Raw genomic sequence first — 27,500 nt, 5'->3', positions numbered from 1 at the left:
TGTGTGTGTGCGTGTGTGTGTGTGTGTGTGTGTGTGTGTGTGTGTCTCATACTGAAAGCTTGAGGCTGTCGTGGAACAACACAATTTTATGGCCTAAAGCTCACTGAAATGATGATGTACTCATTTACATGTGGAATAACTACAAGTTCTAATGGTGTTTGGACGATCTGGGTAAAGCTTATGGTGAATTGCCCCTGTATGTCGTCAAGTGTGTGTGTGTGTGTGTGTGTGTGTGTGTGTGTGTGTGTGTGTGTGTGTGTGTGTGTGTGTGTGTGTGTGTGTGTGTGTGTGATTGAAGGCACGGAGGGTGGAGTGGGAGGCTCAGTCTCTCAGGTCCATGCTGGAGCCGAACAGGGCCACCAGCTGCTCCTCGTAGTGGGCGATGTTCCTCTTCATGATCTCTTTACAGGAGCCCAGGAGGCGCTCGAACGCTTGCACGTCTATTACTGCAAGACATGTTACATGGCGTGTCAGCGGGGATACAATGGCACCGCGCCGCGCCACGACGACCACTCTCAGGTCTTACGCCGTCAGTTTACTACGAACCCCGTTTCCATATGAGTTGGGAAATTGTGTTAGATGTAAATATAAACAGAATACAATGATTTGCAAATCCTTTTCAACCCATATTCAGTTGAATGTGCTACAAAGACAACATATTTGATGTTCAAACTCATAAACATTAATAATCATTAACTTTAGAATGTGATGCCAGCGACACGTGACAAAGAAGTTGGGAAAGCTGGCAATAAATACCGATAAAGTTGAGGAATGCTCATCAAACACTTATTTGGAACATCCCACAGGTGTGCAGGCTAATTGGGAACAGGTGGGTGCCATGATTGGCTATAAAAGCAGCTTCCATGAAATGCTCAGTCTTTCACAAACAAGGATGGGGTGAGGGTCACCAATTTGTAAGCAAATTGTCAAACAGTTTTAGAACATTTCTCAACGAGCTATTGCAAGGAATTTAGGGATTTTACCATCTACGGTCCGTAAAATCATCAAAAGGTTCATAGAATCTGGAGAAAACACTGCACATGAGCGATGATATTACGGACTTTTGATCCCTCGGGCGGTACTGCATCAAAAACCGACATCTGTGTGTAAAGGATATCACCACATGGGCTCAGGAACACTTCATAAAACCACTGTCAGTAACTACAGTTGGTCGCTACATCTGTAAATGCATGTTAAATTCCATCCATCCATCCATCATCTTCCGCTTATCCGAGGTCGGGTCGCGGGGGCAGCAGCCTATGCAGGGAAGCCCAGACTTCCCTATCCCCAGCCACTTCGTCTAGCTCTTCCCGGGGGATCCCGAGGCGTTCCCAGGCCAGCCAGGAGACATAGTCTTCCCAACGTGTCCTGGGTCTTCCCCGTGGCCTCCTAGCGGCTGGACGTGCCCTAAACACCTCCCTAGGGAGGTGCCCAATCCAATCGAATCCACTTTATTTATATAGCACGTTTAAATAACAATAACGTTTCCAAAGTGCTGCACAGCCATGTTAAAAACAATATCTAAAAAAAACAAAAAAACATTATGCTCCACTAATGACTGAATAAAACAAAAAAAAACTAAAAATAAAACCAATAAAAACAAATATGATTAAAAACTATTTTAAAGGGTAAAATCAATTAAAACAGTAAAATAAAAATCAGAGTGTATAAAAAACACAGAGGACAACAGAGGACCGAGGACCCCACAACTCACGTAGTGTTAAAAGCCAAAGAATAACTCTACTATGCAAAGCGAAAGCCATTCATCAACAACACCCAGAAACACCGCCGGCTTCGCTAGGCTTGAGCTCATCTAAGATGGACTGATGCAAAGTGGAGAAGTGTTCTGTGGTCTGACGAGTCCACATTTCAAATTATATTTGGAAACTGTGGACGTGGTGTTCTCCGGAACAAAGAGGAAAATAACCATCCGGATTGTTATAGGCACAAAGTTGAAAGTCAGCATCTGTGATGGTATGGGGGTGTATTAGTGCCCAAGGCATGGGTAACTTACACATCTGTGAAGGCACCATTAATGCTGAAAGGTACATGCAGGTTGTTGTCATCCAAGCAACGTTATCATGGACGCCCCTGCTTATTTCAGCAAGACAATGCCAAGTCACGTGTTACAACAGCGTGGCTTCATAGTAAAAGAGTGCAGGTACTTTCCTGGCCCGCCTGCAGTCCAGACCTGTCTCCCATGGAAAATGTGTGGCGCATTATGAAGCGTAAAATACGACAGCAGAGACCACGGACTGTTGAAGGACTGAAGCTCTACATAAAACAAGAATGGGAAAGAATTCCACTTTCAAAGCTTCAACAATTAGTTTCCTCAGTTCCCAAACGTTTATTGAGTGTTGTTAAAAGAAAAGGTGATGTAACACAGTGGTGAACATGCCCTTTCCCAACTACTTTGGCACGTGTTGCAGCCATGAAATTCTAAGTTAATTATTATTTGCAAAACAAAATAAAGTTTATGAGTTTGAACATCAAATATCTAATCTTTTTAGTGCATTCAACTGAATATGGGTTGAAAAGGATTTGCAAATCATCGTATTCTGTTTATATTTACATCTAACACAATTTCCCAACTCATATGGAAACGGGGTTTGTAGGATAGCTTTCTACTTCCTGTTTTTGTTCCATTGTACTTGGTTTTTTAGGACACTTTTGCAAACAAAAGACCTTCTTTGACTGAAAGCCAGCAAAAAAGCAAGTCAAAGATCATCTATATCAGTGGTTCTCAAATGGGGGTACGCATACCCCTGGGGGTACTTGAAGGTATGCCAAGGGGTACCTGAGATTTTTTTTAAATATTCTAAAAATAACAATTCAAAAATCCTTTATAAGTATATTTATTAAATAATACTTCAACAAAATATGAATGTAAGTTCATAAACTGTGAAAAGAAACGCAACAATTGCAAAGCTCAATTTTTTGTGGACATGTTCCATAAATATTGATGTTAAAGATTTCTTTTTTTTTTGAAGAAATGTTTAGAATGAAGTTGATGAATCCAGATGGATCTCTAATACAATCCCCAAAGAGGGCACTTTAAGTTGATGATTACTTCTTTGTGTAGAAATATTTATTTATAATTGAATCACTTGTTTATTTTTCAACAAGTTTTTAGTTATTTTTATATATTTTTCCAAATAGTTCAAGAACGATCACTACAAATGAGCAATATTTTGCAATGTTATACAATTTAATAAATCAGAAACTGATGACAGGGTTGGACTCCACCAAGGCTGTCCTTTGTCACCCATTCTGTTCATAACTTTTATGGACAGAATTTCTAGGCGCAGTCAAGGCGTTGAGGGGTTCCGGTTTGGTGACCGCAGGATTAGGTCTCTGCTTTTTGCAGATGATGTGGTCCTGATGGCTTCATCTGGCCGGGATCTTCAGCTCTTACTGGATCGGTTTGCAGCAGAGTGTGAAGCGACCGGAATGAGAATCAGCACCTCCAAGTCCGAGTCCATGGTTCTCGGCCGGAAAAGTGTGGAATGCCATCTCCGGGTTGGGGAGGAGACCCTGCCCCAAGTGGAGGAGTTCAAGTACCTAGGAGTCTTGTTCACGAGTGAGGGAAGAGTGGATCGTGAGATCGACAGGCGGATCGGTGCGGCGTCTTCAGTAATGCGGACGTTGTACCGATTCGTTGTGGTGAAGAAGGAGCTGAGCCGGAAGGCAAAGCTCTCAATTTACCGGTCGATCTACGTTCCCATCCTCACCTATGGTCATGAGCTTTGGGTCATGACCGAAAGGATAAGATCACGGGTACAAGCGGCCCAAATGAGTTTCCTCTCCCTTAGAGATAGGGTGAGAAGCTCTGCCATCCGGGAGGAACTCAAAGTAAAGCCGCTGCTCCTCCACATGGAGAGGAGCCAGATGAGGTGGTTCGGGCATCTGGTCAGGATGCCACCTGAACGCCTCCCTAGGGAGGTGTTTAGGGCACCTCCGACCGGTAGGAGGCCACAGGGAAGACCCAGGACACGTTGGGAAGACTATGTCTCCCGGCTGGCCTGGGAACGCCTCGGGATCCCCCGGGAAGAGCTAGACGAAGTGGCTGGGGAGAGGGAAGTCTGGGCTTCCCTGCTTAGGCTGCTGCCCCCGCGACCCGACCTCGGATAAGCGGAAGAAGATGGCTGGATGGATGGATTTTCCATCTTAAAGATCTAAAAAAAATTATTTGGGAATGTCCGGCGGGCCAGATTGAAAAGCTTAACGGGCCTTAATTTGCCGATGTCTGCCCTATATACAGTATAACAAGAGCGCTATTGTTTATATCACAAATGGCAAAAGTTGTTGTTGAAGAGGTCCATTTAGCCTACTGGTGTGTATTTATAAATGGTTGATTTATGTAGGCTATTGAAGTAAAGTTTTGTACCTGACAAGTTACGAACCCCTCTTAGCCGAAACATGTCAGGTACAAAACTTTACCTTACTAGCCTACATAAATCAATCATTTATAAAGGCAAAATATGTTGTATATGTGCAATTTTTCAGGAAGTACTGCAAAAAAATAATCCAAAATCATAAATGACAGGAGCGCTTTGCTGTTTTTAAGGTTCTGCTTGATTTTGTATGACAGGACCATCATGGAGACCACTTTCAGGACTCTTCTCCAAAAAGTGCTAGTCACTTGCACTTAAGATGGTTTGCTGTCATTTCCCAGCCACAATTTACCAGGTTGACTTGTCTCCCCCGTTCCGTGTCAGGACAATTTAGTTAGGACGGTGACGTAGGGGATAGAAAAAGTGGAACAAAAAAAGAAATAAGTACAAGTAATGGGTAGTGTGAGATGGGCTTTCTCATGCTATAGCACAGGGGTGCCCAAACTTTTTCTGCAGGCAAGCTACTTTTCAATTGACCAACTCGAGGGGATCTACTTCATTTATATATATCATTTATATTTATTTCTTTATGAAAGAGACATTTTTGTAAACAAGTTAAATGTGTTTAATGATAATACAAGCATGTGTAACACATATAGATGTCTTTCTTTCACAAAGAAAAGAATATAAGTTGGTGTATTACCTGATTCTGATGACTTGCATTGATCGGAATCAGACAGTAATGATGATAACGCCCACATTTTCAAATGGAGGAGAAAAAAAGTTGTCCTTTCTGTACAATACCACATGAAAGTGGTTGGTTTTTGGCATCTAATTCATCCAGCTTCCATACACTTTACAAGAAAAACATTGGCGGCAAATTCCGTAGCTTGCTTGATTGACATTCACGGCACCCGAGGGTCTTGTGAGATGACGCTGGCTGCTGCCAGTTCATTATTATGAAAAAATGACAGAGAGGAAGGCGAGAAACACTTTTTATTTCAACAGACTTTCGCGCCGTCCCTTCCGTCAAAACTCTAAAGGCCGACTGCACATTTCCTATCTTCACTATAAAAGCCCTGCTTCATGCTGCCTGCGCTAACAAAATAAGAGTCTCAGAAAGCTGGCGTGCACAAGTGATGTGCACGCCAGCTTTCTGAGGGATCGCTTGTGCACGCCAGTTTTCCGAGACTCTGTATTTAGTTAGCGCAGGCAGCATGAAGCAGGGCTTTTATTGTGAAGATAGGAAATGTGCAGTCGGCCTTTAGAGTTTTGACGGAAGGTACGGCGCGAGAGTCTGTTGAAATAAAAAGTGTTTCTGGCCTTCCTCTCGGTCATATTTTCATAATAATGATCTTGCAGCAGCCAGCGTCATCTCACAAGACCCTCCGGTACCGTGAATGTCATTTAAGTGACGTCTTGGTGAAGATTGATGATCACTCATTTTTAGGTCTATTTTTTTGAAAAGCCTGGCTGGAGATCGACTGACACACCCCCCGCGGTCGACTGGTAGCTCGCCATCGACGTAATGGGCACCCCTGTTCTAGGACATCCATCCATCGATCCATTTTCTACCGCTTGTCCTTTACAGGGTTGCGGGGGGCGCTGGCGCCTATCTCAGCTTCAATCGGGCAGTGGTTCTCAACCTTTTTTCAGTGATGTACCCCCTGTGAACATTTTTTTAATTCAAGTACCCCCTAATCAGAGCAAAGCACTTTTGGTTGGAAAAAAAGAGATAAAGAAGTAAAATACAGCACTATGTCATCAGTTTCTGATTTATTAAATTGTAAAACTGTGCAAAATATTGCTCATTTGTAGTGAAATTTCTTGAACTATTTGGAAAAAAAGATATAAAAAAAACGAAAAACTTGTGGAAAAATAATCAAGTGATTCAATTATGAATAAAGATTTTTACACATAGAAGTAATTGTCAAATTAAAGTTCCTTCTTTGGGGATTGTAATAGAGATCCATCTGGATTCATGAACCGGTATTTTTTTAGCGCTTTCATGGCGAGTTTACTGACAGATGTAAGTAAGAACTTTACACTACTTTATATTAGAAACGGCAACGGCGGAGGATGAATGTCCCATAACAAGAAGATGGAGAAGAAGAAGAAACTTATCGACTACCTTGTCGCCACGGACTACAAAGACGGACTCGCGCAATTTTTCAGGATTTATGCAGATCCCAAATACAGATCAGTGGGTACCAGAAGGTAAGAAAAGTTCCTTTTGCATAATATTGCGAAACAAAACGTCAGATAATGGCTTACCTTATGCACACACCGTAATAATACTTGTATATTTAATGCGCCGACTACCCATCAAGCGGTGAGGCTTCATAGCTTACCAAAGTCGTACTAAAACATTTTGATGGATTTTTGAGCGCCGTGTGAAATGTTATGTATATTCTCAATTGAACATATACATTGTTGGTGTTTACTTGAGTCATATTGCCATCATATTGCATTCTACACATATCTCTTATGTTTGACTGCCATCTACTGGTCACATTTATCATTAAACCATGTACCAAATAAAACCGCTTGGAGGTCGGTAAGCAAAACCAGAATTATTCCGTACATTAGGCGTGTTATAAGGCGCACAGTTGAATTTCGAGGAAAGAAAAGGATTTAAAGTGCGCCTTATAGTCCGTAAAATACGGTACTGTATATCGCGAAATAACTTTTTTCTTGAATAGTGGTAATTTGTCCATGTTCTAGAACAGTGGTTCTCAAATGGGGGTACTAAACATTTCTTCACAAAAAAAAAGAAATCTTTAACATCAATATTTATGGAACATGTCCACAAAAAATCTAGCCCTCAACACTGAATATTGCATTGTTGTGTTTCTTTTCACAGTTTATGAACTTACATTCATATTGTGTTGAAGTATTATTCAATAAATATGTTTATAAAGGATTTTTGAATTGTTGCTATTTTTAGAATATTTAAAAAAAATGTCACGTACCCCTTGGCATACCTTCAAGTACCACCAGGGGTACGCGTACCCCCATTTGAGAACCACTGTTCTAGAACATGGACAAATTACCACTATTCAAGAAAAAAGTTATTTCGCGATATACAGTACCGTATTTTACGGACTATAAGGCGCACTTTAAATCCTTTTCTTTCCTTGAAATTCGACTGTGCGCCTTATAACGCACCTAATGTACGGAATAATTCTGGTTTTGCTTACCGACCTCGAAGCGGTTTTATTTGGTACATAGTGTAATGATAAATGTGACCAGTAGATGGCAGTCAAACATAAGAGATATGTGTAGAATGCAATATGATGGCAATATGACTCAAGTAAACCAACAATTTATATGTTCCATTGAGAATATATATATAACATTTCACACGGCACTCAAAAATCCATCAAAATGTTTTAGTACGACTTTGGTAAGCTATGAAGCCTCACCGCTTGATGGGTAGTCGGCGCATTAAATATACAAGTACTATTACGTTGTGTGCATAAGGTAAGCCATTATCTGACGTTTTGTTTCGCAATATCATTCAAAAGCAACTTTTCTTACCTTCTGGTACCCACTGATCTGTATTTGGGATCTGCATAAATCCTGAAAATTTGCGCGAGTCCGTCTTTGTAGTCCGTGGCGACAAGGTAGTCGATAAGTTTCTTCTTCTTCTCTATCTTCTTGTTATGGGACATTCATCCTCCGCTGTTGCCGTTTCTAATATAAAGTAGTGTAAAGTTCTTACTTACATCTGTCAGTAAACTCGCCATGAAAGCGCTAAAACATACCGGTGTAGTGATTTTATATTATTCACTCTAGGAACTTTAGTTGTTAGAGAGTTCCTGTCGGACGTTTTTTTCCACGTGACACATTTCCGGCTTTGTTGTTTCCAGGTGAGGAGATGCTGCTGCGTTATTGATTGAAGTACATTTTAAATGTCATTAAAACAGTTAGCTCCATCTTTTGACACTTCTTCCACTCCCGTCCTTGCACGCTACACCGCTACAACAAAGATGACGGGGAGAAGATGCCACAAAAATAAGACCGCCTAAAACGGCGCATCCTGAAGCGACTTGATGATGATCCGTAAAACATAATCTATGCAACAGTTTGACCAAAGAACCACCATTACATGTTATGTAGACCACAAGGAAGTTTTTAATTTAGAAAAAGTAATAATAATATGACTCATTTGCGCCTCATATATGAAAAAATATCGAAAATAGACCATTCATCAGCAGTGGGCCCTATAATCCGGTGGGCCCTATGGTCCGGTAAATAAGGTATACCGTATTTCCTTGAATTGCCGCAGGGCATATAGTATGCACCTGCCTTGAATTACAGCTGGGTCAAACTCGCTTCGCAAAATAATTAGCGCATGCTTAGTATTACCGCCTGGTCAAAGTCGTGACGTCACGAGTGACACTTCCCCTGTCATCATTTTCAAAATGGAGGAGGCTGATTTCAATACCGGTAATTTGAAATTGCATAAAGGGAAGAAGATTAAGAGCTATTCAGTAGGATTTAAGGTCCAAGCTTACGTCACACTCAAATTTTTACTGCATGCCTTTGGTAAGTGCCGGAGTGAGAAGAGGTTTTAAAATAATTAGCGCGTGCTTACTTTTACCGCATGCCTTTGGTAAGCACAGGAGTGAGAAGAGGTTTTAAATTAATTAGGAAATACGGTATATTGTTTTAATGTCTAATTTTAACTTAGTTCTTTCTATTGCACTTTTTAAATGGTCTTCTTCAGCGAATCCAATAACCCTTTGAAAATGGTATATGACACTGACATAAAAAAAACCAACTCAGATAGAATAGTGTGTTTCATCTTACCCAAACACTTGACATTGCCCACCGCGTAGGCTGAAGCGGCCCTGGGCTTGTTCGTGACCAAGGCCAGCTCCCCGAAGTATTGACCCCGGCTACAGCGCGCTATCTCCACCTCCGCATTGTCTGCATGGTCCGCCTTTGTCTGCAGGGTGTTGGGAGAAGAGAGGAGAGGATTAAAAGGTGAGCAAGCAGCTAGCGCAACGTTTCTAGCACCTATACCCCCCTTCCAGCGAGAGAGGCACTCGGAAGCGGCGCCGACTGTCGTGATTTCCTCAGTTGCTAGGCGAAACCTTTTAATGAGACGTGTGGGTTGCCGTTGTCAAGATGCTCTGAGCACTGACACGACCTGGCTGGGTTGCAAAACTGAGCTAACATGCTCACACCCACATTGTGTCTTCATGCGTTGAGGCAAGCGCTGGCAATTAAATGTATTGACATGGATGACCACCATTAGAGATGTCCGAGAATATCGGACTGCCGATAATTGCTTTAAAATGTGATATCGGAAATGATCGGTATCGGTTTCAAAAAGAAAAATTGAAGAGGTTTTAAAACGCAGCTGTACAGAGTGGTACACGGACCTAGGGAGAAGTACAGACCGCCAATAAACCTGAAAGGCACCGGTCCAATCATAATATCTACGGCTTTTCACACACACAAGTGAATGTCTCCTATGTCCCCCCCTCCCTTGTGGAGAGGGTCCGGTCCGATGACCATGGATGAAGTACTGGCTGTCCAGAGTCGAGACCCAGGATGGACCGCTCGCCTGTGTATCGGTTGGAGACATCTCTACGCTGCTGATCCGCCTCCGCTTGAGATGGTTTCCTGTGGACGGGACTCTCGCTGCTGTCTTGGATCCGCTTGAACTGAACTCTCGCGGCTGTGTTGGAGCCACTATGGATTGAACTTTCACAGTATCATGTTAGACCCGCTCGACATCCATTGCTTTCGGTCCCCTATGGGGGGAGGGGGGGGGGGGGGGGGGGTTGCCCACATCTGAGGTCCTCTCCAAGGTTTCTCATAGTCAGCATTGTCATTGGCGTCCCACTGGATGTGAATTCTCCCTGCCCACTGGGTGTGAGTTTTCCTTGCCCTTTTGTGGGTTCTTCCGAGGATGTTGTAGTCGTAATGATTTGTGCAGTCCTTTGAGACATTTGTGATTTGGGGCTATATAAATGAACATTGATTGATTGATTGATTGATTGATACTTGGTCAACAGCCATACAGGTCACACTGAGGGTGGCCGTATAAACAACGTTAACACTGTTACAAATATGCGCCACACTGTGAACCCACACCAAACAAGAATGACAAACACATTTCGGGAGAACATCCGCACCGTAACACAACATAAACAGAACATAACAAATACCCAGAACCCATTGCAGCACTAACTCTTCCGGGACGCTACAATATACACCCCTCGCTACCATCTACCCCAACCCCGTCCACCTCAACCTCCTCATGCTCTCTCAGGCAGAGCACGTCCCAAATTCCAAGCTACTGTTTTGAGGCATGTTAAAAAAAATAATGCACTTTGTGACTTCAATTATAAATATGGCAGTGCCATGTTGGCATTTTTTTTCCCATAACTTGAGTTGATTTATTTTGGAAAACCTTGTTACATTGTTTAATGCATCCAGCGGGGCATCACAACAAAATTAGACATAATAATGTGTTAGTTCCACGACTGTATGTATCGGTATGGGTCGATATCGGAATCGGTAATTAAGAGCTAGACAATATTGGAATATCGGTAAAAAAGCCATTATAACCACAATGTATCTACCAGACGTCTCCTGGATTACTTACTTAGTGCAAAAAGTGGCAAATTACAATTTCATCAATGCTTTGGTTATTAAAAAGAGACAGAAATTGAAAGAGGAGACACCTTTTTGGCATGTGAAGATATTCCAAGAAATGTTATACACATACAAAGTGTGAATATAGTTCCAAAAAACAACAATGCCAGCATAATGTACTTACTTTACTCTTCATCATGATCTTCACCTCCCCGGATTCTACGATGTAGAAGCAGTCAGCACTGTCCCCCTACCAAGAAAGAACAGCATTCATTTATCTCCAGTAAATTAAATATCCCATTTAATGCACAATTGTCATTTTATTGGTGTAATAAAACAGTGTGACAGCTGTGTGTTAATGAGCAACACAAAACACCTCCTTTTGTGTTTCATACTGAAATAAAACAACGTGTATAATAACTCACCAATGATAAAGAAAACAAAAAAGCCATGACAACTTCCCACGTTCTGAGAAAACCATAAAAACTATTTAAATTTAAAAAGTAATGTGCCATGTATGTTTTTTTTTCAATCGCTTTTCAAGTGTTACCCCACACACATTTTTTTTAATTAAAAAAAAAACAAAACATTTTTAATAGGAGCATTGTTTTAATATCCCGGATTATTGTCTGGAGAAAATATCTTTTATGTACACCTTTTGAAAAATGTTTATGTTAATCAATATGTTCATATTGATAGTGTTTGTTTAGTTTAGTTTAGTTTATTAAGGATCCCAATTAGTCTACACCGCAGTGAAGACTATTCATCCTGAAGTCCAGGCAAAAAAATCACACAATCACAAAAATAAAGATTACAATGCAGTACAACATGATAAAATAATAAAATGTTGTAATACAAAAATAGCAACAACAAAGAACCAAAAAAAAAAAAAGAATCAATAACTTCAAGATTACAAAATAATGTTCATACCAAAGACAAAAAGTAGGGATGCACCGAAATGAAAATTTGTGGCCGAAGCCGAATAAAATTTAAACGCTTGGCCGATGGCCGAATACCGAATAATGAATGCAGTTTTTCACAATTTTTTTAATACTGCATAAATAGCCTAGAATAAATATTTAGACATGTTTTTCAAATAAAGTAATTTTTTATTGAATATCAACATTTTTTTAATATTCCAGTAGTCTTTGCTTTTCAAAAAAAGCACAAAGTTTTTCATTTATATTAGGCCTTCAAACAAAACATGCATTCCAAAAAAAATAAAGTGCATTAAAGTGGATAAACCCACAACAAATGAATTATTGTCCTTTTGGCAAAAGTCTGCTTAGCCACAGTAGATATGCTAATAATGTAAACAGAGGCCCCACTAAATCTCAATAAGTGTGTGCTTGTAACCTCATACACTTATACAGGTACACAACATATCCCAACATCACTGCAGGTTGGTTGATTGCGTCACCGCGTCAAAAAATTGAGTCACACGCCACTATTCGGCCTTGTTTTTAACTCATTCCACCGAAGGCCGAATCTGGCTTTTTTTGCCATATTCGGCCGAATATATTCGGTTACCGATTAATCGGTGCATCCCTAATAAAAAGAGCAATATAAAAATATATACATTTTTCAAAAATAAAACAAAGAACCAAAGGCCTAAAATATACACATTAGTGTACCAAAGACAAACAATAAGTGACAAAAAAGTACCATCCATCCATTTTCTACTGCGTGTCCCATAATCAATAAAATAGTCAATAATCAATAACACCAGTAGGTACAATCTACAATAATCTCTTTCCGCAATACTTCTCCTCTTAGTCTATTCTTAAAACCCACTATGCTGGTGATTGATACCAGATATTTTGAAAGTCGATTCCCCAATACATTGCCCTGTGAGGCGGTATAGCTCGGTTGGTAGAGCGGTCGTGCCAGCAACTTGAGGGTTGCAGGTTCGATCCCCGCTTCTGCCATCCTAGTCACTACCGTTGTGTCCTTGGGCAAGACACTTTACCCACCTGCTCCCAGTGCCACCCACACTGGTTTAAATGTAAAAATGAGATATTGGGTTTCACTATGTAAAGCGCTTTGAGTCACTTTGAGAAAAGTGCTATATAAATATAATTCACTTCACTGTATCATATTGGGGCTTCACGGTGGCAGAGGGGTTAGTGCGTCTGCCTCACAATACGAAGGTCCTGCAGTCCTGGGTTCAAATCCAGGCTTGGGATCTTTCTGTGTGGAGTTTGCATGTTCTCCCCGTGACTGCGTGGGTTCCCTCCGGGTACTCCGGCTTCCTCCCACCTCCAAAGACATGCACCTGGGGATAGGTTGATTGGCAACACTAAATGGTCCCTAGTGTGTGAATGTTGTCTGTCTATCTGTGTTGGCCCTGCGATGAGATGGCGACTTGTCCAGGGTGTACCCCGCCTTCCGCCCGATTGTAGCTGAGATAGGCGCCAGGGAATAAGCGGTAGAAAATGGAAACGGATGAACCCACTACTAGCGACCACACAGTCTGATAGTTTATATATCAATAATGAAATATTAACATTGCAACACATGCCAATACGGCCGCTTTAGTTTACTAAATTACAATTTTAAATTTCACGAAGAGTTTCCTGTTGAAAACGTTGTGGAATGATGAGGCGTGTTTGTGACGTTATTGGTTGGAGGGGACATATTAGCCCAGCACCACTTACGGCTAAAAGTCTTCTCTTTTCATCGCGCAATTACCCAGTAATTTAGACATCTGTGTTGCTGAATCTTTTGCAATATGTTCAATTAATAATAAGTAGAAAGATGGAGGTGGGAAGATTTTAGTCTTTAGCCACACAAACACACGGTGTTTCCTTGTTTAAAATTCCCGGAGGTGAAGCTTTACTATGGATCAGAGCGGTCAAGCGAACATGGTTCCTGACCACATGTCAACCGGCAGTTTTCGGTGAGAAATTTGTGGAAATAAGTCGCCTCTTACCGGAGATCAGCAGAGCCAGCGACCTCCGGCAGCTGCTGTGACTTCTCTCAGAGACTCTGGCATCAAAACACCCGTGGCCACACCCCTCTGACTTTAATAATAATAATAATTTCTATTATTAGATACTCAAAGCGCTCACAGAGAAGTGGGAACCCATCATTCATTCACACCTGGTGGTGGTAAGCTACATCTGTAGCCACAGCTGCCCTGGGATAGACTGACGGAAGCGTGGCTGCCAGTTTGCGCCTACGTCCCCTCCGACCACCACCAATCATTCATTCATCATTCATTCACCAGTGTGAGCGGCACCGGAGGCAAAGGATGAAGTGTCCTGCCCAAGGACACAACGGCAGCAATTTGGATGTCAATAGGTGGGAAGCGAACCTGCAACCCTCAGGTTTCTGAAACGGCCGCTCTACTCACTACACCAGGGGCGCTCACACTTTTTCTGCAGGTGAGCTACTTTTCAATTGACCAACTCGAGGGGATCTACCTCATTCCTATTTATAATTTATATTTATTTATTTATGAAAGAGACATTTTTGTTAGCAAGTTCAATGTGTTTAATGATAATACAAGCACGTGTAACACATACAGATGTCTTTCTTTCACAAAGACAAGAATATAAGTTGGTGTATTACCTGATTCTGATGACTTGCATTGATTGGAATCAGACAGTAATGATGATAACGCCCACATTTTCAAATGGAGGAGAAAAAAAGTTGTCCTTTCTGTACAATACCACATGAAAGTGGTTGGTTTTTGGCATCTAATTCATCCAGCTTCCATACACTTTACAAGAAAAACATTGGCGGCAAATTCCGTAGCTTGCTTGATTGACATTCACGGCACCCGAGGGTCTTGTGAGATGACGCTGGCTGCTGCCAGTTCATTATTATGAAAAAATGACAGAGAGGAAGGCGAGAAACACTTTTTATTTCAACAGACTTTCGCGCCGTCCCTTCCGTCAAAACTCTAAAGGCCGACTGCACATTTCCTATCTTCACAATAAAAGCCCTGCTTCATGCTGCCTGCGCTAACAAAATAAGAGTCTCGGGAAGCTGGCGTGCACAAGTGATGTGCACGCCAGCTTTCTGAGGGATCGCTTGTGCACGCCAGTTTTCCGAGACTCTTATTTTGTTAGCGCAGGCAGCATGAAGCAGGGCTTTTATTGTGAAGATAGGAAATGTGGAGTCGGCCTTTAGAGTTTTGACGGAAGGTACGGCGCGAGAGTCTGTTGAAATAAAAAGTGTTTCTCGCCTTCCTCTTGGTCATATTTTCATAATAATGATCTTGCAGCAGCCAGCGTCATCTCACAAGACCCTCCGGTACCGTGAATGTCATTTAAGTGACGTCTTGGTGAAGATTGATGATCACTCATTTTTAGGTCTATCTTTTTTAAAAGCCTGGCTGGAGATCGACTGACACACCCCCCGCGGTCGACTGGTAGCTCGCGATCGACGTAATGGGCACCCCTGCACTACGCCATACAGCCCCAAGGTACTATTTAACTCACTAAAACACTAGCAACACAATAGGCAGATAAGGGATTTCCCAGAATTATCCTAGTAAATGTGTCTAATAACATCTGAAACTCTCTCTGCCTTCGCCTTTTTTTTTTTTTCTAGGCCTTTACTCTAAATTTCCTCATCCACGAATCTTTCATCCTCGCTCAAATTAATGGGGAAATTGTCACTTTCTCAGTCCGAATAGCTCTAGCTGCTGGTGGCCATGATTGTAAACAATGTGAGGATGTGAGGAGCTCCACAACCAGTGACGTCACGCACACATCAACTTTATATGGAATCTAAATAAATTATGTATATAATATATACATATATAAGTGTATAAATGTATATGTTTGATTTAAATGAGATGTGTGCTACATATATGTTGCTTATATATTGTTTTAAAAAAAAAGTAATATAAGTGAAGCATGTTTTAGATTTTATATATTTTGAACCTTGTTCTTGTTGTGATGGGGTAGGTTTATATAAGCGTTGCTTCAACCTACACCCTTTCGGCTCAATCATTGCTCAAATGAGTGTTTTGCTTTTTTTTCTTTTTTTGTTGTTGTTCTTTGTTTTATGTGAAGATTGCCGAAATAAATAAATAAAATACTTCCGGTACAGGCAAAGCTTTTTTATTAGCGACCTAAAGTTGCGAACTTTATCGTGGATGTTCTCTACTAAATCCTTTCAGCAAAAATATGGCGAAATGATCAAGTATGACACAGAGAATGCTACCTCAGTAGAAGCATTTAAGTCTCATCTTAAAACTCATTTGTATACTCTAGCTTTTAAATAGACCTCCTTTTTAGACCAGTTGATCTGCCGCTTCTTTTCTTTCTCCTATGTCCCCCCCTCCCTTGTGGAGGGGGTCCGGTCCGATGACCATGGATGAAGTACTGACTGTCCAGAGTCGAGACCCAGGATGGACCGCTCGTCGGGACCCAGGATGGACCGCTCGCCTGTATCGGTTGGGGACATCTCTACGCTGCTGATCCGCTTCAGATGGTTTCCTGTGGACGGGACTCTCGCTGCTGTCTTGGAGCCACTATGGATTGAACTTTCACAGTATCATGTTAGACCCGCTCGACATCCATTGCTTTCGGTCCCCTAGAGGGGGGGGGGGTTGCCCACATCTGAGGTCCTCTCCAAGGTTTCTCATAGTCAGCATTGTCGCTGGCGTCCCACTGAATGTGAATTCTCCCTGCCCACTGGGTGTGAGTTTTCCTTGCCCTTTTGTGGGTTCTTCCGAGGATGTTGTAGTCGTAATGATTTGTGCAGTCCTTTGAGACATTTGTGATTTGGGGCTATATAAATAAACATTGATTGATTGATTGAGAATGGACCTGCTATCCCCGTTTAAATAAGAAAATCTCATTTCAGTAGGCCTTTAAAGCCACAGACCTAACTTTGTAAAGATGACTTTTTTAACACCAGAATTAAGGTGGGCCAACACATCTGCAATAACCCATGGATGATTTCTCTCAGACTTAGGAAAAATTGTTACAAAACTGTATCATATGGTTACCTTAACATGTAACGCAAACATGAGGGCTTACCTGTGTGATAATGCGCTCACCATCTGAGAACTGCTTTGCCCCCAATACATCCACTATCTTCATCCTTTCTGTTGCCTGCGCGGAATTGAAAGTGAGAGCAGACAAATAATGACACAATTCTAGTTGTTTCTCTCAAACACCGGACGTACCTCCAGGGATTTGAGTAAGGGCACGGACTCAATGAAGCACTCGTACATCCTCCTCTTCTTGGCATTGTTCTTCACAATGAGTCTTCGGAATGTGGACCGATCCTTAATAGAAGGTAAAAGAAAGAAAAAAAGAAAAGTTGGATCGTCAGAGCAGCTTCCCTTGTTTGGCCACTGGGGGGAGTAGTAGAGCACAGCAGAGCCTTCATTCAAGGAGAATTTGGAGTTCATTCTTAAGGTTAGTAGTGGGCATGGCAGTCAATGTACTATTTTGATGCCAGTAGCACTAACATTTGACTCCTACAATACATTTATGATTCTGTGTGAGCTTTGAATATTTGTGTATTTAGATGCACTTACCAACCCCCATAGAGCCCCCTCCTGGGTGGCGATGATGGTCGCCGCACGAGGTGTGTTGTACATGAGTGCCAGCTCCCCGAAGCTGCCCTTATTGTCGTACTGGCCCACGCATGTCCCGGACACCACGATGTCATAGATGCCTCTGAAGGGTGAACGACAGGAGAGTCTCGGTTAGACACCTAAATAAATCCAGTCACGTTCAAAAGGAACGTGGTCTAAGGCAGTGTTTTTCAACTAGTGTGCCGTGGGAGATTATGTCATTTCCTCTATTTGGGTTAAAAATGTTTTGCCAACCGCTAATTATAATCTGAAAATTATGTGCCGGTTAGGTTTATTCAGGTGTACTGGAGAGGAGGCTACGCCGGATAGTCGAACCTCGGATTCAGGAGGAACAGTGTGGTTTTCGTCCTGGTCGTGGAACTGAGGACCAGCTCTATACTCTCGGCAGGGTTCTTGAGGGTGCATGGGAGTTTGCCCAACCAGTCTACATGTGCTTTGTGGACTTGGAGAAGGCATTGGACCGTGTCCCTCGGGAAGTCCTGTGGGGAGTGCTCAGAGAGTATGGGGTATCGGACTGTCTTATTGTGGCGGTCCACTCCCTGTATGATCAGTGTCAGAGCTTGGTCCGCATTGCCGGCAGTAAGTTGGACACGTTTCCAGTGAGGGTTGGACTCCGCCAAGGCTGTCCTTTGTCACCGATTCCCTTTCATAACTTTTATAGACAGTATTTCTAGGCGCAGTCAAGGCGTTGAGGGGTTCCGGTTTGGTGACCGCAGGATTAGGTCTCTGCTTTTTGTAGATGATGTGGTCCTGATGGCTTCATCTGACTGGGATCTTCAGCTCTCACTGGATCGGTTCGCAGCTGAGTGTGAAGCGACCGGAATGAGAATCAGCACCTCCAAGTCCGAGTCCATGGTTCTCGCCCGGAAAAGGGTGGAGTGCCATCTCCGGGTTGGGGAGGAGACCCTGCCCCAAGTGGATGAGTTCAAGTACCTAGGAGTCTTGTTCACGAGTGGGGGAAGAGTGGATCGTGAGATCGACAGGCGGATCGGTGCGGCGTCTTCAGTAATGCGGACGTTGTATCGATCCGTTGTGGTGAAGAAGGAGCTGAGCCGGAAGGCGAAGCTCTCAATTTACCGGTCGATCTACGTTCCCATCCTCACCTATGGTCATGAGCTTTGGGTCATGACCGAAAGGACAAGATCACGGGTACAAGCGGCCGAAATGAGTTTCCTGTTTTCTCCCTTAGAGATAGGGTGAGAAGCTCTGCCATCCGGGAGGAACTCAAAGTAAAGCCGCTGCTCCTCCACATGGAGAGGAGCCAGATGAGGTGGTTCGGGCATCTGGTCAGGATGCCACCCTAACGCAGCCGGTCTATCGCTTTGTAGATGTCGGAAACAGCGGAGGCAGGGTGCAGGTAAAAAGGTGTCCAATGCTTAAACCAAAAACAAACAAAAGGAGAGTGCCCCTAAGAAAAGGCATTGAAGTTTAGGGAAGACTATGCAGAACGAAACTAAAACCCTACTGCAGGGGTAGGGAACCTATGGCTCTAGAGCCAGATGTGGCTCTTTTGATGACTGCATCTGGCTCTCAGATAAATCTTAGCTGGCATTGCTTAACATAATAAGTAATGAATAATACCGCTGATAATCACAGTGTTAAAATTAACCTTCAAAAGATAAGACAATCTCATGCATTTTAATCCAACCATCCATTTTCTATCGCACCTGTTCAAGAAGTCGCATTAATAATGAGAAGTATTATATTTAGCTTTAGAATAAGTGAGTTATATTGTGAAGTGAGTTATATTTATATAGCGATTTTTCTCTGGTGACTCAAAGTGCTTTACATAGTGAAACCCAATATCCAAGTTACATTGGCACTGGGAGCAGGTGGGTAAAGTGTCTTGCCCAAGGACACAACGGCAGTGACTAGGATGGCGGAAGGGGGGATTGAACCTGGAACCCTCAAGTTGCTGGCACGGCCACTCTACCATCTGAGATGTACCGCCCCAATAACAACATTATTAAAAAGAATAAGAGACTTATTATTCTCTAAAAATGTTGGTCTTACTTAAAAATGCACGCATTTAATTGTATTCAGTATTAAAAAATATAATATGGCTCTCACTGAAATACATTTTAAAATATTTGGCTTTCATGGCTCTCTCGGCCAAAAAGGTTCCCGACCCCTGCCCTACTGGCTACATCAGTGGTTCTTAAACTTGTGGGAGGTACCGAACCATCACCAGCTTCTAATGCGCATTCACCGAACCCTTCTTAAATGAAAAATAAAGTTGTTTTTTTTTCAAATTCAAGACAAAGTTATATGTTTTTGGTAACATTTCAGTATGGGGAACTTATTCTAAGTAAGAAAGACTTATTTTAGAGTTATTTGCACACTATGGGAACATATTCTAAGTAATAAAGACCTAATTTAGAGTTATTTGGTTAGGATTAGAGGGTTAGGGTTATAATGCCGAATAAGGCATTAATAAGTACTTAATAATGACTAGTTAAGAGCCAATATGTTACTAATTTGCATGTTAATAAGCAACTAATGTGTTACCATGTTTTTTTTTTTTACTGGTGCACAAATTAACCGTGCATGATCATCACCTTGTTCAAACAACAAAACCAACTCTAAACAAATTACACACCTGCAAATCAGTCAGCTGTTGCCGTATCCGTAATACGCCGATAGGGAGAAGTTTGTATTTACACGATGAGTTCGGTGTGTTTTGACCACCGCCGAACCCCTGAGGCCGACTCACCGTACTCCTAGGGTTCGATCGAACCCAGTTTAAGAACCACTGGGCTACATCCATCCATTTTTTACCGCTTATTCCCTTCGGGGTTGCTGGTGCCTATCTCAGCTACAATCAGGCGGAAGGCATGTTACACCCTGGACAAGTCGCCACCTCATCACAGGGCCAACACAGATAGACGGACAACATTCACACTCACATTCACACACTAGGGACCATTTAGTGTTGCCAATCAACCTATCCCCAGGTGCATGAACCCACGCACATGCAAACTCCACACAGAAAGATCCCGAGCCTGGATTTGAACCCAAGACTGCAGGAACTTTGTATTGTAAATAGGAATCAATTTTCGAAAATACATTTTTAGCCCGTCTCTACGTAACCGCGAGGAGCTTTTCAGAATCAGAATCAGAAATACTTTATTAATCCATGAGTGGAAATTAAAATTTTCAGCACAATCCCATTTAAAATCAGACAAACATTACAGGGAGACAAAACAGGATCGCTGACGGGTCTGCCAACTTCCAGCGCCCCTTACAAAAAAGGTGAGAAACAGGTAAACAATTAGGGGGTGCGGGAAAAAAAACAAAAAATACAAACTTTAATTTGTAACCTATAATGTGTTTTGGAAAAGTTTAATTATAAATATTGTACCAAATATTATATTCCGAGAATCAGTTGGAATTGAAAATCGTTTCCGAATAGAATCGTGACCCCAGGAATTGGAATCATATAGAATTTTTAGGTGCCCAAAGATCCACATCTGTAAAAAACAGTGTACCAAGATTGGAAAGAAACAGTTATTATTGCACTCATTAAAAACTTGTGTTTCTTTTTTGTTTCTATTTTTTTTATGTGAGCATTGTATTAATGGGATAATTTACCTGCTCGCAGTTAAGTGAAGTGAAGTATATTTATATAACGTTTTTATATAGTGACAAAGTGCTTTTACATAGTGAAACCCAATATCTAAGTTACATTTAAACCAGTGTGGGTGGTACTGGGAGCAGGTGGGTAAAGTGTCTTGCCCAAGGACACAACGGCAGTGACTAGGATGGCGGAGGCGGGGATTGAACCTGGAACCCTCAAGTTGCTGGCACGGCCACTCTACCAACCGAGCTATGCCGCCCGTTTTGCATTTAAAAAAAAAAAATAATTACACCAGTTTACACAAACGCTAGGCAGTTTTGTTTTGAATCGTGTTCCCTTCCAAAAACTGTACTATATGAACTAAAAAAAATAAAGTTGAAAAATATATATACACAGTACAGGCCAAAAGTTTGGACACACCTTCGCATTCAATGTGTTTTCTTTATTTTCATGACTATTTACATTGTAGTTTGTCACTAAAGGCATCAAAACTATGAATGAACAGGTGGAGTTATGTACCGTATTTTTTGGAGTATAAGTCGCACCTGCCGAAAATGCATAATAAAGAAGGAAAAAAAACATATATAAGTTGCACTGGAGTATAAGTCGCATTTTTGGGGGAAATTTATTTGATAAAACCTAACACCAAGAATAGACATTTGAAAGGCAATTTAAAATAAATAAAGAATAGTGAACAACAGGCTGAATAAGTGTACGTTATATGAGGCATAAATAACCAACTGAGAAGGTGCCTGCTATGTTAACCTAACATATTATGGTAAGAGTCATTCAAATAACTAGAACATATAGAACATGCTATACGTTTACTAGGGATGTCTCGATCCGATATTTATATCGGAAATCGGTCCGATATTAGCCAAAAAAGTGAATATCGGATTTTATCGGACTGAGTCTAAAAACTCCGATATAAGCGCTCCAATATAAGCTGTCCATTTGCCGCTGCAGCACTTCTATAATAGGTGACTGGTTTGATCACACTCCAACACAGTAGGTGGCGGCAATGCCCCTTAATTAACGTTGGTGGCGGCCGCGGAAGAAGAGCGTCTCTGATCCAGCATGCACAGCCCAGGTGATCACAACAACGACAACGCGTGTGCTCAGCAAAGTGTAGTGATGTCAGCTGTGTGGAAGTATTTTAACTCACAGCATGCTGAAAAGCTTATCTTCTTAAAAAAAAAATCTCCACATTATGCTCGGACTGCAGAGAGTGAAGGAGGAGGAGGAGTAGTAAGGGTAGTCAGCACTGACTGATTATTATTTGTTTTATGCTCTTGTTATTAGAGTAATATGTTTATTGTGTTTACATTATTCAATGAAGACTAAGAGTATATACTACATTGTTTTGGGCATAGTCAGTCAGTGAAACTGGAGCTGTGAACTCTTAATTTAGAGCAGTTGGACAGTGGACAATATTTTGTTGTTTTTGTGGTTTCTGTCCCTGCCCACAGTTGCTTCCAACATATGCTGACAGTAAAAAAATAACTGAAGTGAACTTGAATTGTTTGCACTTTAAACGTTTTTTGTTTTTTTTATTGGATTTATTTAGGTTATTTTTCAGGGTCTTCTAATTTATTTTTAATTTATTCTTTTCAATTGTATAATTATGTTGGTATTAGTGGTTATTTTGCACTTTAAATATAACATTTTGTTTTTATTGGATTTGTTGAGGTAATACTCCTATGTTGAAGGTTAAAATTTATGTAACCAATTGGTTAATAATAAATGGGTCAGTTTTTCCTATACCTACTCTTGCTGACTATTGTTTTCTGTTTTAACACTACAACATCAGTAACAGTAACATCACTTTATCAAGCCTTTTCTAACATTCTACAAAACAAAATAAGGAGTAAATATATGTATGATTCATGCCTATATCGTATCGTATTGATATCGGTATAGGCAAATACTCAAGGCTACAATATCAGTATCGTATCGGAAGTGAAAAAGTTGTATCGGGACATCCCTAACGTTTACCAAACAATCTGTCACTCATAATCGCTAAATCCCATGAAATCTTATACGTCTAGTCTCTTTCGTGAATGAGCTAAATAATATTATTTGATATTTTACGGTAATGTGTTAATAATTTCACACATAAGTCGCTCCGGAGTATAAGTCGCACTCTCGGCCAAACTATGAAAAAAACTGCGACTTATAGTCTGAAAAATGGTCCCGGAGATACACATTTATTTGAGAATTGTGCAATCCTACACCGTGACCATAGATCTTGTACAGGCCTGGTAAAAGTGTGAGGACAGTGTAGGACTTGGCAGCTAATAAAGGTCATTACTGCACACTATGTGCAGGAAAAAAAAACAGGGAAAACAAAAGATTAGAGTGTATGCAGACGGAAAGATCACAATCAGTCCTGGGCTGATGAGTAGTTAGAGGACAGGGTGGGAAAACAATAACCTTAAAGACTCTTGTGGTTGTTGCATTGGTCACTGATGTCCTCCACCCTTGAAGTCATATATTTCTGGAATTGACTGAGCATGTTTTCCCCCTTGGTGCCGTGCAGTCGTGTGGTTATAAGGGGTAAAGGGGTAAGAATATTCATTGAAAAACAAGCACTTTACCGCTCGATGACATAAAAGTTGTCCCCGTCGTCTCCCTGGTCGATGACATGGTCTTGGGGCTGCACTCGTGATTCGAACATTGCGTCCAGCACCTCAGAGAACTGCTCCTGGGTCAGGGGAAGGAAGGAGGGGAAGCGCGTCAGGAAATGAGCGGCAAGAGTGGAGTTGAACTATAAGCTGAAAATTGCATCATGTGAGGTAGGCCCCTGAAGGGGGGAGGCGAGCTAAATTAAAGGAGCTGAGGAAAGTAGTGTATGGAAAGGAAAGACATTTTGTGTTGTATTGGAATATGCAGACCCAAGCGTGCAAGTTCAAGATAATGTCAGGCATGTTTCATTGTGATGCCACAATGGGAATATATATAATTGGGGAATAAATCAGGGGCAGTGACTTTTCCTGAGATTTGTGGAAAATCCCACACATGGTCACGTCCCAAAGGATTGAGGACACTATGGGAGCCGGTATCACGGGCTAACAAGGACTGGCCTTTTCTCCCCAGCCCTGGCATCATTAGGGTCCTTGGCCCATGGCAAAGGACATGGGCCAAGGACCCTATTGAAACTGCTGTGTTTTATTATTATTCCGCACCTCCGCGCTGTAATTTGACCCCCTTAACAGGCTTCAAAACTCACCAAATTTGACACACACGTCGGTATAGCAAACCTTCCCAAAATATTAAGCAACCAATCCCCCAAAAGGAAAATTGCGCTCTAGCGCCCCCTAGGAAAAAATGACAGACAAAACTGCATGTAACTTCTGTTAGGAATGTCATAGCGACATGAAACAAAAACTCCTATGTAGGTCTGACTTACACCCAATTTTCATACACTCACTTCTTCCAGCAAAAATCTACAGGAAGTTGGCAAAAACCCCTTCAAAATAAAATTTGTGCAAAAAATGCAATTTTTGCCTCCTTGCGCTGTAATTTGACCCCTTTAAAATGCTTTAAAAGTCACCAAACTTGGCGCACACATAAGGACTGGCGAATATTGCGATCTAATGAAAAAACCAAACCCCAAAACTCAAAATTGCGCTCTAGCGCTATTTTTGAATAAAACACTGAAAAAACTGCTCCTAGGAAGAAAACACAGACAAAACTGCTTGTAACTTCCGGTCAGAATGTCAGAGAGACATGAAACAAAAACCTCTATGTAGGTCTCGCTTAGACATACATTTCATAGATTGACAACCCCCAACCAAAATGAACAGGAAGTTTGCAATCCCCCCTTCAAAACAAAAGTTTTGTAAAAACCGGTCACCTTTCTTCAAACATTTTCTCCTGAGTGCGTTTGTTGTTTTGGCTTCAAACTCGCACAGGAGAGAGATTGAACCCTTCTGATTAAAAGTATAGAACAGAGTTTTGATAAGTTCTCAGGTTTTGATTTTACGCGCCTTCAAAGAACCCCTGTGCAAAGTCTCCTAAAAAATGTCATTTTTGCCTCTTTGAGCTGTTATTTGACCCCCTTAAAATGCTTCTAAACTCACCAAACTTGACACACACATCAGGTCCGGCAAAAATTGCGATCTGATGAAAAAAACCTAACCTCAAAACTCAAACTTGCGCTCTACCGCCCCCCTAGGAATACAACACGGACAAACTGGTCCTAGGAAGAAAACACAGACAAAACTGCTTGTAACTTCCGGTAGGAATGTCAGAGAGACATGAAACAAAAAACACTATGTAGGTCTCACTTAGACCTACGTTTTAATAATTAACATACTTTAGCAAAAATCAACAGGTAGTTTGATATTTTCACTTCAATACAACAACTGCATTACTTTCACAATGCATTAGATTCTCAAAATAGTGGCTCCAAGGCGTCTTCTACCGCTTATCCGGCCGTGGGTCTCGGGGGCAGCAGCCAAAGGCGGACCCCACCAACGCTGCTTGCAGCTTTAATTTTACCTGGTCCAGTGTTTTGAAAAGCAGGATGTCCCGACAGGCCTCCTGCAGTCTGCAGCGCTGTTCATCGGTTTTTGGATGAACCACTCTGGGTTCGGTGTCCTCATCATCCTCATCTGGGTTGAACGCCTCGGCACACACTGGAATAGGGAAATAAATATACTTGATGAAGTGTCACTGGAATACAGAGTATCATTTGCTCAAGGAGAAAAGACATCTTGAGAAAAAAAAAAAACCAGTCGAGGTTTCACTGAAGATTAGCTCTTATAATGAATTTGAAGTTGAAGGAATTCTGGGAAGTCTTCAAATAGTACTTGTGTACAGGTAACCTTCAGGCAACACCAGACCTAACATCAAGGGACATTCACACTATGCATTCATATTCACTATTCATTCATCCGCTCAACCTCACTTCCACGTTTATCACATATGGCACAAAAGGAAGAACACGCCTTTTTATGACAGCATATCTTCTCAAAAGACAATATCATATAAAGTAAACTTGGATATACGTTAGAGTAGTCAGTGTAAGATTTACTTTGCAATAAAAATGAGTAGCAAGACAATTGTGCCTTGCCCACAAGCCAAGCATTGAGTTGGAGGGCTGTGCTTCATCGAAGAAAACATGAATTCCAAAATGCACTACATTGAAGCCAAGCATGATTTTCCAACAAGCTCCAACACACACCTCCAATATGACAAGTAAGTAAATATGATGGACAAACATTTAGGCCTGGGTCGATAACCAATTTTGCTGGGCGATATTTTGACCTACAAATTATAATATTATTGTCAACATTATTTTGAGACTAAATTAACCACTAATCTAATAATAGATAATGCAATAAACTTGTTACGTCTTGTATATTTTTAGGGTCTGCCAGGCCCATTGCAAAGGACTCCACAGGAGCCCTTTTGCAATGGGCCAAGGACCCTATTGAAACTGGTGCGTTTTATTATTATTCCGCACCTATGCGCTGTAATTTGACCCCCTTAACATGCTTCAAAACTCACCAAATTTGACACACACGTCGGTCTGGCATGCCTTCCCAACTTATTAAGCAACCAAACCCCAAAATTGAAAATTGCGCGCTAGCGCCCCCTAGGAAGAAAAAAAAAAAACAGACTGCTTGTAACTTCCGTTAGGAAAGTCGTAGAGACATGAAACAAAATCCTCTATGTAGGACTGTCTTAGACCAAGATTTCATAATTTTATTTTCTAGGTCAAAAATCAACAAAAATTTTGCAAAAACCCATTCAAAGCAAAATTTTCGCAAAAAATGCTATTTTTGCCTCTTTGAGCTGTAATTTGACCCCCTTAAAATGCTTCAAAATTCACCATACTTGGCACACACATCAGGACTGGCGAAAATTGTGATCTAATGAAAAAACCAAATCCCAATAATTAAAATTGCGCCCTAGCGCAATTTTTGAATAAAACACAGCAAAAACTGCTCCTAGGAAGAAAACACAAACAAAATTGCTTGTAACTTCCAGTAGGAATGCCGGAAAGACATGAAACAAAAACTTCTATGTAGGTCTCACTTAGACCTACATTTTAATAATTGACAACCTGCAGAAAAAATCAACAGGAAGTTGGCAATTACCCCTTCAAAATAAAAGTTCTGTGAAAACCCGTCACCTTTTTTCAAACGTAAACTCCTCCGAGTGCGTTTGTCGTTTTGGCTTCAAACTCGCACAGGAGAGAGATTGAACCCTTTTGATTAAAACTATCCAACAAAGTTTTGATTACTGCTCCGGTTGTGATTTTATGACCCTTCAAAGAACAACTGCGCTGATGCTGCTGCGCTGCTGTTGTCTCAAGATGGCTGCTTAAAAGCAGGAAGTACTAACGTGCCAACACAATGCAGAGAAGGTAGGTACACTAGACAAAAGTATTGGGACACTT

General features: G+C 41.5%; 1 protein-coding gene across 2 annotated transcripts in view; it reads right to left on the bottom strand.

Moving 5' to 3' along the window:
* Positions 1 to 27,500, bottom strand: part of prkar2aa (protein kinase, cAMP-dependent, regulatory, type II, alpha A) — a 117,863-nt gene that overhangs the window by 1,455 nt on the left and 88,908 nt on the right. For both annotated transcript variants that reach the window (XM_061904871.1, XM_061904872.1), the window contains exons 4-11: positions 25,595 to 25,731; positions 23,689 to 23,795; positions 17,455 to 17,596; positions 17,098 to 17,199; positions 16,949 to 17,023; positions 11,134 to 11,199; positions 9,150 to 9,288; positions 1 to 446 (exon numbers count right to left, since the gene is read on the bottom strand). The exon at positions 1 to 446 is cut by the window's left edge and continues 1,455 nt beyond it. In XM_061904871.1, the coding sequence (XP_061760855.1) occupies positions 322 to 446; positions 9,150 to 9,288; positions 11,134 to 11,199; positions 16,949 to 17,023; positions 17,098 to 17,199; positions 17,455 to 17,596; positions 23,689 to 23,795; positions 25,595 to 25,731 (893 nt within the window). In that variant the 3' untranslated portion in view covers positions 1 to 321. The remainder of the gene's footprint in view (positions 447 to 9,149; positions 9,289 to 11,133; positions 11,200 to 16,948; positions 17,024 to 17,097; positions 17,200 to 17,454; positions 17,597 to 23,688; positions 23,796 to 25,594; positions 25,732 to 27,500) is intronic.

Source organism: Nerophis ophidion, linkage group LG06, assembly GCF_033978795.1.
Source record: "Nerophis ophidion isolate RoL-2023_Sa linkage group LG06, RoL_Noph_v1.0, whole genome shotgun sequence".
NCBI lineage: Eukaryota > Metazoa > Chordata > Actinopteri > Syngnathiformes > Syngnathidae > Nerophis > Nerophis ophidion.
This window is presented reverse-complemented; position numbering and strand designations above follow the sequence as displayed.